We start from the raw sequence: 12916 nt of genomic DNA, 5'->3' as shown, positions 1-12916 counted from the left end.
TTTCATCAGTCCACATGCTGGGGTCATAGGGAGCGGTTACATCGTGAAAAGGCTTTCCTGGTTTGATACAAAGGGAAAAAACGTTTGAAAATCAATATTTTACCAAATAGGATTTCTTTCTGGCATTTTCTGTGAGCCTGGTTCTTGAGATTACAAGGCCGTCACGTGCTCAAAGTGATATAAAACTTTCTGATAGTCATTTAAAAATCTAGGCTTCTAATTCTTACCCTGGCTATAAGTGTGGTGAATGTTCGTCTGTGGTGTCTGCAGGAATCAGTTCACTGCTGTGTAACGCTGAGTGTCCCGAATCAAGGATTTTACTTAAATTTGGTTTTTGAGGGTCCAGGAAAAGCTATTGATTTTTTTTTTTGGTTGATGAGATTAGAAGAACAGTTGTCCTGGGACATATGTTCTTAAAGGAACCCAAGCAAATGTACTTTTCTGTTTCTTCTAGAATGCGTTCTAGAACATTGCACCGCCTTGGTTTAAAAGTCACTTTGGCTCTCCCACATTGGAGAGAGGGCGTTACTGCATTGCTCAGTTTTCTCTTCGCAAAGTAGACTTGTTCAGCGTAAATTTGATTTATGTCCATTATATTTCTTTCCTCTTAGCTCTAAGCTTCCTTCTAGATGTCAGTGTCCTTGGCAAGAACTTCCCTTGTGTCTGTTTTACATGTGATATTCTCAAAATTCGTTTATTTTCTTTCTTATACTCAATCCTTGATCAGTTTAAGAATATAGTCAGTCCAAGTATTCCTTCTTACAAGATTCAGTATACTAACTAAACCAGGCTACTTTTTATGGTATTTCTAACTTCTCAATATAGTAGAAATTGAAAAATAAATGTATTGCTCATTCCCATTTATACATGCAAATCGTCCCTGTTATTCTTTTCTGTAGCCTTTTACGGTCATAGGACTTTGAAAATTTGAATACTTATATCTATACAATTATTAGCCAACTCAGTATCGTTGGGAGTAATTTTGAAGTGTCCCTTTAGAAATTTGGACATTTGATACTCACAATAAGAAAGTGAGAAGTAGCAACATTTTCCCCGATTCTGTGTCCACGTTCTGGTACTCCTGGAAATGCTGCTTGCTTCTCGGATTCTTTCTCTTGTTTCTTGCTCTCACTAAGACCTCACATCCCAGTGCTGCCGGACGTCCCCGGAACTTGGGCGGGTGGGCAGGGCCTCCCCTTAGAGCGAGGCTGGCCTGTCCTGCAGGAGTCCTGTCACACCTACTCGCCAGGGATTGGCAGCGTTCCCAAAATGGGTGTTCCCATCCTTCTTGCTGAAAGTTCAAGTGCTGCTGCCCAGAGTGCCTGTTGGGAGATGTGTGTGGTGAAGGAAGGACGGCTGTTTAGGGAAAAGTTTCCAGAAATGGGCTGTTCATTTCCCTCTTGGCCTGAAGTCCTTTGTAAATGAAGCTTTCTTCGGATGCCTCGTTCCAGGCATGAACCTTACGGGCAGCAGTACCCGGGCCAGGGCCCTCCCTCAGGACAGCCAGCATATGGAGGACACCAGCCGGGCCTGTATCCACAGCAGCCGGTGAGTTGGCGAGCGGTGTACAGCTCTGTGCTTTCTGTTTAAAACTCAAACTCGGGTTGCTTCAGAAGTGTTTTAGGAAGCGTAACAAGATGATTCGGTTTATTGAACAATCACGATATATTTGTTGATGCCAGAAGATATTCTTAGGATTTTGATGTCAGCAAATTAAAAATAGCTCTTGATAGATGGTATCCTGAAACAAATATAACATGTTGTAAGAAGTTAAGGGCACTCATCCTTGTAAATAATAAGAAACTCAAGTATATTTGAAACGTGTGTCTGTTGTGTGTACTATCGTATCAAACGCCATTTTAGAACAGAAATTTGTCAATATGTTTTAAAGAGGATATGTAGAAAAAACAACTTAAAATATTATCTACTAATACTGAAAGTTAATTGGCTTTTTAAAATTAAGATATTACCCCCACCTATTTTGACCGCATAGGATAGGTTTGTGCTGGTTCATGCAGCCATTGCAGCTCAGAGGCGACAGTTTGTGCAAAATCTTCACCTTACAGCTACCACTATGATGCAGAGAATTGCACATCACGCTGTGGCTTTTCAGACCCAGGAATCTGCTATTTCTAAGCAGCATTTTAGGTCTGAGACCTCTTATAAAATAGGGGAGGTTTTAAACATTTATTTAGTTTTACTGGAGCGTGTACGCACAGTGGGTTATATTATTAAATCAACTAAAGTGAAAGAACACTAATTAATACGTCAGCATCTTACTCACATCAGGGGCCTCCCACCCTGATCAAGCGCTGGTCCCCCTGGTGTCCCCAAGAGGAGAGCTTAGTAACAGGCTGCGCCCTTCCCCGTCCTCAGAGGCCGGGGCCGGCAGCTTTCATGGGAGAGTTGTGGACAAGCTGGAAGTCGGGGCAGGGGCTGTAGAGTGTCGGGGGGCAGGGTAGCATGTGTCCAGTCTGAGGAGCCAGATCCCGTCCGTGCACAGTGCTTTTCTGTAAATTAGGCCTCAGAAATCTGTGTAATCCGGGAGCCTTTCAGGCTGGCCCTCAGAATGCTCTATCCGTTCTGGTGAGAGTTATCCTTCTGCCCACTGAGGCTGTCTTCGTGTAGCTCCACACCCCTGTCCAGCGCTGCCCACGCGGTGTCCCGACACCACACTCCCCCAGTATTCCAGCCCTGGAGGTACAGGAGAGAAGCCTTTTTTTTTTTTCACCCACAGAACATTTTAGACACCTGGAAACAATCTTTGGAAGCCCTCTTGGAGTACGTGACATGGCGTTATATGATACTGAAATATAGGACGTAAATTGTTAGTCCTTAGCTGTTCTCAGAGCTTCCCTTATTCGTTGTGAAATGAACATTCCACCAGGTAATAATGATTTTGCATAATTGAAGTGTGCGATTGTACCTGGAAAAGCACATCGGTGTGACTCGTCTTTATGTGAATTTCAGAATTACAAGCGCCATGTGGACGGCATGTACGGGCCTCCAGCCAAACGCCACGAGGGGGACGCGTACAGCATGCAGTACGGCAACCAGCAGCAGGAGATGTACAACCAGTACGGGGCCTCCTACTCCGGCCCGGACAGGAGGCCCATCCAGGGGCAATATCCGTACCCCTACAACAGAGAGAGGATGCAGGGCCCAGGGCAGATGCAGCCGCACGGGATCCCGCCGCAGATGATGGGCGGCCCAATGCAGTCGTCCTCCAGCGAAGGGCCTCAGCAGAGTCTGTGGGCGACACGCAACGATATGCCTTATCCCTACCAGAACAGGCAAGGCCCGGGTGGCCCTGCACAGGCACCTCCTTATCCGGGCATGAACCGCACGGATGATATGATGGTACCTGATCAAAGGATAAATCACGAGAGCCAGTGGCCTTCTCACGTCAGCCAACGTCAGCCTTATATGTCCTCTTCAGCCTCCATGCAGCCCATCACGCGCCCGCCTCAGCCATCCTACCAGACGCCACCATCACTGCCGAACCACATCTCCAGGGCGCCCAGCCCCGCCTCCTTCCAGCGCTCCCTGGAGAGCCGCATGTCTCCCAGCAAGCCTCCCTTTCTGCCCTCTATGAAGATGCAGAAGGTCATGCCCACCGTGCCCACGTCCCAGGTCACGGGGCCGCCCCCCCAGCCACCCCCGATCAGACGGGAGATTACCTTTCCGCCTGGCTCTGTAGAAGCATCGCAGCCTGTCCTGAAACAAAGGCGAAAGATTACCTCAAAAGACATCGGTGAGCGTTCCCCAGGCTCTGTGCCTGCAAGGAGTTCCCGCTGTGATCTAGAAGTTTACTTTAGTTAGACGTAGTTCCTGTTAATCCCAGAGGGGTGACATTCTTAGGACTCCAACCCAGCAAGACGTGTTTTTGTGTGGGAGCAGTAGTTGGAAGCCACTAATCTGAGTCAAGCAAGAGTGCCAGAGAAGAGTGTGAATTAAAATAGTGTTTTTACATGTGAGCATTATTGTGAGAGAGCAGAGCTCCAGGGGAGAGACCATGGAATCCTCAGTAACTACGTAGTACGTCTGGGCTTAAAGATTTGACCTTAAGCAATGCAGTGTGTGCGCTAAGGTGGCCTGGGAAAATTTGAAGGCCAGCCACTCTGTGGTTTTGGTGACAACATACAGACAGTGAGTTTCCCTGGGAGAAAGTAGAAGCCTGAATATGCTACATAGGTAGATATATGGTGTGATACATGGAATTTGATATGATGCACAGAATCGATGTAACCCGCACAGCACTGGTAGATAGGAGGCAAGGCACTCTTTCAGTAGAATGCGATGGTGCCGTTCATCCTATTTCGGATGTTCTGAGGACTAATTAGAGCTCTGGACTATCTGGGAATGCACAGTTCTTCTGCATTATGTTTAAAGTACTTTTAATACAGCAAAGGACATTATAGATCTCAGTTATGTAAAAAAAAATTTTCCAAAATCACTTGCCTTGAAATCATTTGCAGTGATTAGAAAAATTAAAGATACTAAATTAAAGATGTTTTCAATCATTGGACATTAAGGAGATATAGAGAGAGAGAAGGGGAGAAAAGTCAAGAGTTTTATAGAGAGAGGGCTGCTGGAGGCGAGAAAAAGATACAGACACGGGACCATCTTATATATGGAAATATATATGTAAAAATATGCACATATATTTGTGTGTATATATGTTTACATAAACATATATTTAAATTTTTATAAAATTTCTTAGCGCACGTTATACCAGTATTTGTCTTCAGCCTACGGAAATTTGTGTTCCTTTTTAAAAAAGAATATTTGCTTTTTCTATTATAAAAGTATTGTGTACCTATCTCAGAAAATTGGAAAAGTAGGTGAAATTAAAATACAGGTGGAAACCCACAGTCCCCTCCCCTCCACACACGTGCTTCCTCCTGGCGCCTGGTGTTGGCTGTGCCTGTGGTGAGTTCTGGTTGCACGGGTCTGCTGGCACCTGGGGCCTGCTGCTTTCCTGGGCCGGCTTCTGCTGAAATTTCAGACACACGATAGGGCTCCTCCTCTCGCCCCATCTTACGGCAATCTTGCAAATGTTTTATCTCATCACTCTGTCGTCTTCAGTAACAGGAACGGGGAAAACAGAAGTACAACCCTCTGTTTCCCCTTCTCTGGCTCAGGCCTGCCTCTTCGAAACTCTGAACGTTCGAAGTGCTGTTATTCGTCGACAGCGCGTTCTGAGGTCAGGAGCTCAGAAATAGAAGAGGACAGCATGGGAAAATCCCGAGTTTCTATCAGAGAATGTGCTGTTTGGGAATTACATTTTGCTTCCATTCTGCATATTTGCCAGCCGTCTGAAGATGCCACCTTGAGACATTTGTGAATGGAGCTGGCCGGAGAAGACAAATACCATTTTTTGGGTTGACTCAATTATTAAAGCTCTGATGCGTCATTACAAATTCTGTCAGAGGCTAAAAGACAGAAGCGGGCGATGAGAAAGGACCATTTGAGCTTAACCACTGCCACCTCTGGAAGCACTTGGGCTCGTGTTTAACCCACAAAGCAAAAAGATCTTAAACAAGGGCCGGCCCGGTGGTGCAGCGGTTAAGTGCGCATGTTCCGCTTCAGCAGCCCGGGGTTCGCTGGTCGGGATCGCAGGTGCGGACATGGCACCGCTTGGCAAGCCATGCTGTGGCAGGCGTCCCACACATAAAGTAGAGGAAGATGGGCATGGATGTTAGCTCAGGGCCAGTCTTCCTCAGCAGAAAGAGAAGGATTGGCAGCAGATATTAGCTCAGGGCTAGTCTTCCTCAAAAAAAAAAATAAAATAAATTTTTAAAAAACATCTTAAACAACAAAAGTGTTTTAGTAAAGCCATCACCTTCCCTTTAAAATCTGGAAACGATCGTGTTTATTCCTCAGAACGTTTGCTTAAAATCAGTATTTAACTGAACATTCCACTTCTTTTTTCTTATCCTTTTGTTACTTTTTCTTCTTTTGTGCATTGAGTTAATATTAACCATATCCTCGTTCTCTGCCCTGTTTTGTAGTTACTCCTGAGGCCTGGCGTGTGATGATGTCCCTTAAGTCAGGTCTTTTGGCTGAAAGTACGTGGGCTTTGGACACTATTAATATTCTTCTCTATGATGACAGCACTGTCGCTACTTTCAATCTCTCCCAGGTAAGCAGCCCCAGTCCAACTGGGACCAGATTAGAGTAAGAAAATTAAGTCGTGTGTAACGCTTTAACGGATGCCCACCGTGATGAGCACCCACCGCCTAACCTTGTTTATCTTTGTAGTTGTGTTAAACCAACGCCAACGAACGTAGAGGTGTCTGAAGGTCTAGTCTGGAATCATAATTCATTTCAAACTTTAGTGTCGGTACACACACACCTATGTTTCTCATAAGAAAACAGTGATCTTGTGTGTGTGCAATAGATGATGGTAGTAAAATTAAATTGTTGTTTAGAATGAGTGTTAGCAGGCCAATGGGGATTAATCCACCTGTAACATAAAATTATTGACTGTAGTCAGTGCTGGATATGTAGCTTGCAATGGGACATCACTCTACTTTCCAGGGGAACCTAATGTCATTCTTTTAATTAAACAAAAATTACAGAAAATGTGTAATATATGTAGAGGTGGAGAGAACAGTTTAATGAATCCCGTGTGCCCATCATTCAGCCAAAACAGTCATGAACTCAAGGCCGGACTCGTTTCTTGGTCCTTCCCCTCGTTTCTGCCTCTCTCCAGGTTGTTTTGAAGCCGTCATTTGAGAGCCTGCCACTTTTAATGAGCTTTAAGCTCCCCTTTATGCAGTGCTCGGCTGAAGGTCGATTCCAGCATAATCGCTTTAGAAGAGAGAAGGGGAGCTGAGGGTTCGGAAAAACGCCCAAGAGTCAACTGAGCTAAAAACTTTTAAAGAAATATTTAGAAACAAAAATGAGAAAAGGTTATTTTCCCTGCTGTGTGTGAACAACTCTCTGCTTTTGGTGAAAAAAGCCAAAACTCCTCATTCGCTTGCTTCTATTGAGTAGGACCAGAAGCTTCTCCCTCCTCTTTCTTCTCTCACTGAAGTTGTCATCACAGCCCTGAAAGGCAAGGTTTCAGGAGATAGAAAGTTATTAATAAGGCCGTAAGCCCTGCATGAAGTCCATTTTAACAGAAGTATGTAAAAAACTTAGACTGCCTTTGCTAGAGTAATGAGCTTCATCCTTAGGCAGGTGAACTGCTGTTGATCACATGTCTTCAGAACCAGCATTGCTCCCCCACCTTCCCTTGCCCCCACCCTGGGAAAAAGTAAACTTGGGGGTGGGAGGGGCGTGGAACACAAACCTCCACTTGAAAAATTATGCCATCATATCCTAAAAGCAAGTACTTTATGGCTGGTACGTGGATTTCCGCTCACTTCTTATTTACTGTTTCAAACCCACTTTCAGGAATTGACAGCAGGATATGAAAGTATGGTTGATTTCTGTAACACCATCATTAACGAAACCTTTCTATTACTCACTTACCGTTTATCCTCCCTGAATGTGGTGGTGTGCCTGTTGAGGGACGGGAGCTGGGCGATTGCTAATCATGGAATATATTGGTTTTCTGGACACAAACATTTGCTTAAAGGAAACAAAACACGTTCTCATCGTGGCTTTCGTCTTTCAGCTAGAGTCGTGATAAGTGAAATGTAAAATTGCATTCTGTGAAACATTCTAATTCATTTATCAGGGACTAAATTGATTTGTTTTTAATTTTCTGTGTTTATGAGCTACTACATTGCTGAAATTATCTTCTCCCAACGATATATGGAGAACGTAAATTAGAGTAACCTATGGCACCTGAGACAAAAATAACCATAAAATCCTAAGAATAACAGCCATAAAAATCCAGGCTAGCAAGTCTCAGATAAATAATAGAAGAGAGCAGACTCACTTTGGGTGAATGCGTCCATAAAATGCATCTCCCCACTCTGCCGGTAAGGAGTGCATTGTATCTAAACCAGAAAAAGGGAGACAGGACAACAAAGCACCCCCTCATCAATAACATTAGAAATATGAAAATAACAAGTCGGTTTTCATGTCGATCATACAGGAAAGTAAGCAGCAAGTGAGAAACATGATAAATGTCGGTTTGGTTAATAACGTAGAATTCAGGAAGGCAGTTCTAACTGATAATGTAGTTTCTCTTTCTCGGCTCAGCCAAAAAGGAATGAAAACGTGAAAATAATCGTAAAAATGTATCGAGAGCTATCAGGATGTTCGCTCTTCCCAGTCTAATCTGATGTTATGACATTTTACATGTTCTCTTCTTGTTCTGTTCTCCTCCTTTCTAGTTGTCCGGATTTCTCGAGCTTTTAGTAGAGTACTTTAGAAAATGCCTGATTGACATTTTTGGAATCCTTATGGAATATGAAGTGGGAGACCCCAGCCAAAAAGCACTTGATCACCATACAGCAAAGAAAGATGATAGCCAGTCCTTGGCGGACGATTCCGGGAAAGAGGACGAAGATGCTGAATGTATTGATGACGAGGAGGACGAGGAGGAGGATGAGGAGGAAGACGGTGGAAAGGCGGAGGCCGAGGATAAGAGCAGCATGCCTGTGACCTCTCCCGACGCCACTGCAGACCCAAAGGAGAAGCCCAGGCAAGCCAGTAAGTTTGACAGGCTGCCCATCAAGATAGTCAAAAAGAACAACCTGTTTGTGGTCGACCGATCTGACAAGCTGGGGCGTGTGCAAGAGTTCAACAGCGGACTTCTGCACTGGCAGCTGGGTGGTGGGGACACCACCGAGCACATCCAGACTCACTTTGAGAGCAAGATGGAAATCCCCCCTCGTAGGCGTCCCCCTCCCCCTCTAAGCTCCGCAGGTAGAAAGAAAGAGCAGGAAGGAAGAGGAGATTGCGAAGAGCAGCAGGAGAAAAGCATCATCGCGACCATCGATGATGTCCTGTCCGCTCGACCAGGGGCGCTGCCCGAAGACGCAAACCCTGGCGCCCAGATGGAGAGCAGTAAGTTTCCCTTTGGTATCCATCAAGCCAAAAGTCACCGGAACATCAAGCTGCTGGAGGACGAGCCGAGGAGCCGAGACGAGACTCCTCTCTGCACCATTGCGCACTGGCAGGACTCTCTGGCTAAGCGCTGTATCTGTGTGTCAAATATTGTCCGTAGCTTGTCTTTTGTGCCTGGGAACGACGCCGAAATGTCCAAACATCCAGGCTTGGTGCTGATCCTGGGGAAGCTGATCCTTCTTCACCACGAGCATCCAGAGAGAAAACGAGCGCCACAGACCTACGAGAAAGAGGAAGATGAGGACAAAGGGGTGGCCTGCAGCAAAGATGAGTGGTGGTGGGACTGCCTCGAGGTCTTACGGGATAACACGTTGGTCACATTAGCCAACATTTCTGGGCAGCTAGACTTGTCTGCTTACACGGAAAGCATCTGCTTGCCAATTTTGGATGGCTTGCTGCACTGGATGGTGTGCCCGTCTGCAGAGGCTCAAGACCCCTTTCCGACGGTGGGACCCAACTCTGTCCTGTCGCCTCAGAGACTTGTGCTGGAGACCCTCTGTAAACTCAGTATCCAGGACAATAATGTGGACCTGATCTTGGCCACGCCCCCGTTTAGTCGTCAGGAGAAATTCTATGCTACGTTAGTTAGGTACGTTGGGGATCGCAAAAACCCGGTCTGTCGAGAAATGTCCATGGCGCTTTTATCGAACCTTGCCCAAGGGGACGCGCTGGCAGCAAGGGCAATAGCTGTGCAGAAGGGGAGCATTGGAAACTTGATAAGCTTCCTAGAGGATGGGGTCACCATGGCCCAGTATCAGCAGAGCCAGCATAACCTCATGCACATGCAGCCCCCGCCTCTAGAACCACCTAGCGTGGACATGATGTGCAGGGCGGCCAAGGCCCTCTTGGCTATGGCCAGAGTGGACGAGAACCGGTCGGAATTCCTTCTGCACGAGGGCCGGTTGCTGGATATCTCCATCTCGGCCGTGCTGAACTCTCTGGTTGCGTCTGTCATCTGTGACGTACTGTTTCAGATTGGGCAGTTATGACATCCGTGAGAAGGCAGCGCTGTGTGAGTGAAGACTGGAGGCTCCCGTGTAACTAGCCATTTCTGTTCTTGTCCATCCAGCGTAAGAAGAAGGAAAAGAAAATCTTTGCTCCTCTGCCCCATTCACTATTTACCAATTGGGAATTAAAGAAATAATTAATTCGAACAGTTATGAAATTAATATTTGCTGTCTGTGTGTATAAGTACATCCTTTTGGGTTTTTTTTTCCTATTTTGTTTTGTTTTTTTAACCAAAGTTGCTGTCTAGTGCATTCAAAGGTCACTTTTTGTTTTTCACAGATTTTCTTTTTAATGTTCTTTTCCATGTCGTATTGCATTTTTTTGGGAAGCAAATTGACTTTAAAGGAAAAAGTTGTGGCAAAAGATGCTAAGATGGGAAAATTTCACCACACTGAGGCAAAAAAGGTGAAAAATTATCAGTTTCCTAGGCGTGTTATTTTCAGACAATGAAAAAATAAAAACTTGTATCCCATCGCCCAAAGCTCTGTGCAATAGAAACTTCTAGAAATGTAGGTATAGGGGCTCAAGGAGGTGTGTCAGTCAGTAGTCCAACTATGAAATTATACTGGTTTCTCCACAGGAAAATGGTTACATTAGGCTAGGAGCAAAAACAATGTTTTTTTAAGTTAAGATTGAAAATACGTACCTGACAACGATCAACGGAAATTGCTTCCTCACCACTACTGTCCTGTCTGCTGTCTGTCATTTGATCTTCACATGACAGTTCTTCACAATTCCTTTAATCATTTTTTAAATATTTTTTTTTACTGCCTATGGGCTGTGATGTATATAGAAGTTGTACATTAAGCATACCCTCATTTTTTTCTTTTCCTTTTTCTTTTTCTTTTTTTTTTTTAGTACAAAGTTTTTAGTTTCTTTTTCATGATGTGGTAACTACAAAGTGATGGTAGATTTAAATAATTTTTTATTTTTATTTTATATATTTTTTCATTAGGGCCATATCTCAAAAAAAAAAAGAAAAAATACAAAAAACAAAAACAAACAAAAAAAACAAAAAAAAGAGGGTAATGTACAAGTTTCTGTATGTATAAAGTCATGCTCTATTTCGGGAGAGCAGCTGATCACAATTCGCTTCATGAATCAAGGTGTGGAAATGGTTGCGTATGGATTGATTTAGAAAATGGTTACCAGTACAGACAAAAAAGAAAAAAATCCAACTCAACGGAAGAAACACAACTTCAAAGATTTTTCAGTGACAAGAATCCACATTTGTATTTCAAGATAATGTAGTTTAAAAAAAAACAAGAAAAAAACTTGATGTAAATTCCTCCTTTTCCTCTGGCTTAATGAATATCATTTATTCAGTATAAAATCTTTATATGTTCCACATGTTAAGAATAAATGTACATTAAATCTTGTTAAGCACTGTGATGGGTGTTCTTGCATACTGTTCTAGTTCCCTTAAAGTGGTTTCCTAGTAACCAAGTTATTTACAACATAGAGGGGAACACAACCGTGTCCCACGTAGTCCCTCGTTACAAAGCCCTGAGGTCGGGAGCGACTTTCAAGGGGTTACCTACTTTACAGAGGGGAGCAACAGTTTGATTTTCTCAAATTATTTGGCTAAGGAGTCTTCGTCTGAAGCAATCAACTCTAGCGACATTGATGTACGAGAATTTTCAGTGTATATGGGAGGTGGCTGCCCACCCACGAGGTGAGATCTCAAAGGTGTCTCACTCTGCCTTTTATAACCCCAGCTTAATTTTAATCAGAGTTCAGTCTATTCCATGTCTCTCCTTCGTGCCTCCAAGTGATTTAGTTGACTCCACCGTGTATAATATTTATATTGTGCGATGTTAAAAAGAATATGTTATATTGTATGTGGCATACATAGTGCAAAGTGGTTCTTTCTATTTCAGGGCATATGAATATTCTCATATTCCTTCCTACCTGGTGCACAGTAGCTTTTTAATACGAGTCACTTCTGATTTCAACTTCTTCCTGGGTCTTCGACTGTTCTTGTGTAACAATCAATTTCTTGGAAACTGCTGCAGAATGAAGCTGTTAGTGGCGCCTCTTCCAACTCTCCTCTCCTCACCATGCCATTCACAGCACACTCACAAATGCCGAGGCCTCTCGCCAGATCTGTCATCCGCGTGCACATTGCTCACGGTCACACGTGGAAGAGTTAGACGAGAGCATGCACTTAACAATCAGAGTGTAAAACGTGACTCTCTAGTGTTATGAGGAAAAAAAATGGTTTTCTGCAAGCAGCCCCATCACTTATCAGCTCCCACATTACTTAGACAGTCTTCTTACAGAACAGTGCAGCCAAATACATGTTGAATTAAAAACCCATTTATAATTCTTTAAATAAATCTGCTTGCTAAGAACAGATTTGAGTGCTCCAAGCTTCAAATATGGAGATTTGTAAGAGGGAATTCAATATTATTCTAATTTCTCTCTTACAGAGGATGAATAAAAGATGTGTACAAACTTTGAAATTATCTAAGATCCCAATTCTTTTGTCAATCAAAAGAGTAAAATCATTACAAAAGACTGTTGTCCTGGTTTGAGTTGTAAATGATAGCTAGAATCTGACCATTGACCAACAAGTTTTTACACACTGGTGTGCAATGCGGTCTCTAGAACAATCCAGGAAGACTAGCACCCTTTCTTTCTATATCCTCACCCCAGAATCAAGACCACGGAAGCCCATGAAGAACTTACAGCCAGCCTGAGATCATCTTGCCTACAAACTGAGTTATTACTTTGTCCTAAAAATCAGTTGGGTTTTTTTCCCCTTATAAGGGTTTTCAGAAATTTACAGGATGCCCATACTTTAAATGTGTACCCAAAAAAGATAAAAATAAAGGTGCAAAGAAAGTTTAGTATTTTGGAATGGTGCTATAAAGTT

General features: G+C 43.7%; 1 protein-coding gene across 11 annotated transcripts in view; it reads left to right on the top strand.

The window, feature by feature from the left end:
- ARID1B (AT-rich interaction domain 1B) overlaps positions 1-11421 on the top strand; it is a 413167-nt gene extending 401746 nt beyond the window's left edge. For all 11 annotated transcript variants that reach the window (XM_044761123.2, XM_044761128.2, XM_044761127.2 and 8 more), the window contains 4 exons: positions 1452-1548; positions 2971-3754; positions 6015-6145; positions 8295-11421. In XM_044761123.2, coding sequence (XP_044617058.2) covers positions 1452-1548; positions 2971-3754; positions 6015-6145; positions 8295-10019 — 2737 coding nt within the window. In that variant the 3' untranslated portion in view covers positions 10020-11421. The remainder of the gene's footprint in view (positions 1-1451; positions 1549-2970; positions 3755-6014; positions 6146-8294) is intronic.
- The last annotated feature ends 1495 nt before the right edge of the window (positions 11422-12916 follow it).

Source organism: Equus asinus, chromosome 1 (assembly GCF_041296235.1).
Source record: "Equus asinus isolate D_3611 breed Donkey chromosome 1, EquAss-T2T_v2, whole genome shotgun sequence".
Taxonomy (NCBI): Eukaryota; Metazoa; Chordata; class Mammalia; order Perissodactyla; family Equidae; genus Equus; species Equus asinus.
Note: the sequence above shows the minus strand (reverse complement) of the source record. Positions and strands in the feature narration are given on the sequence as shown.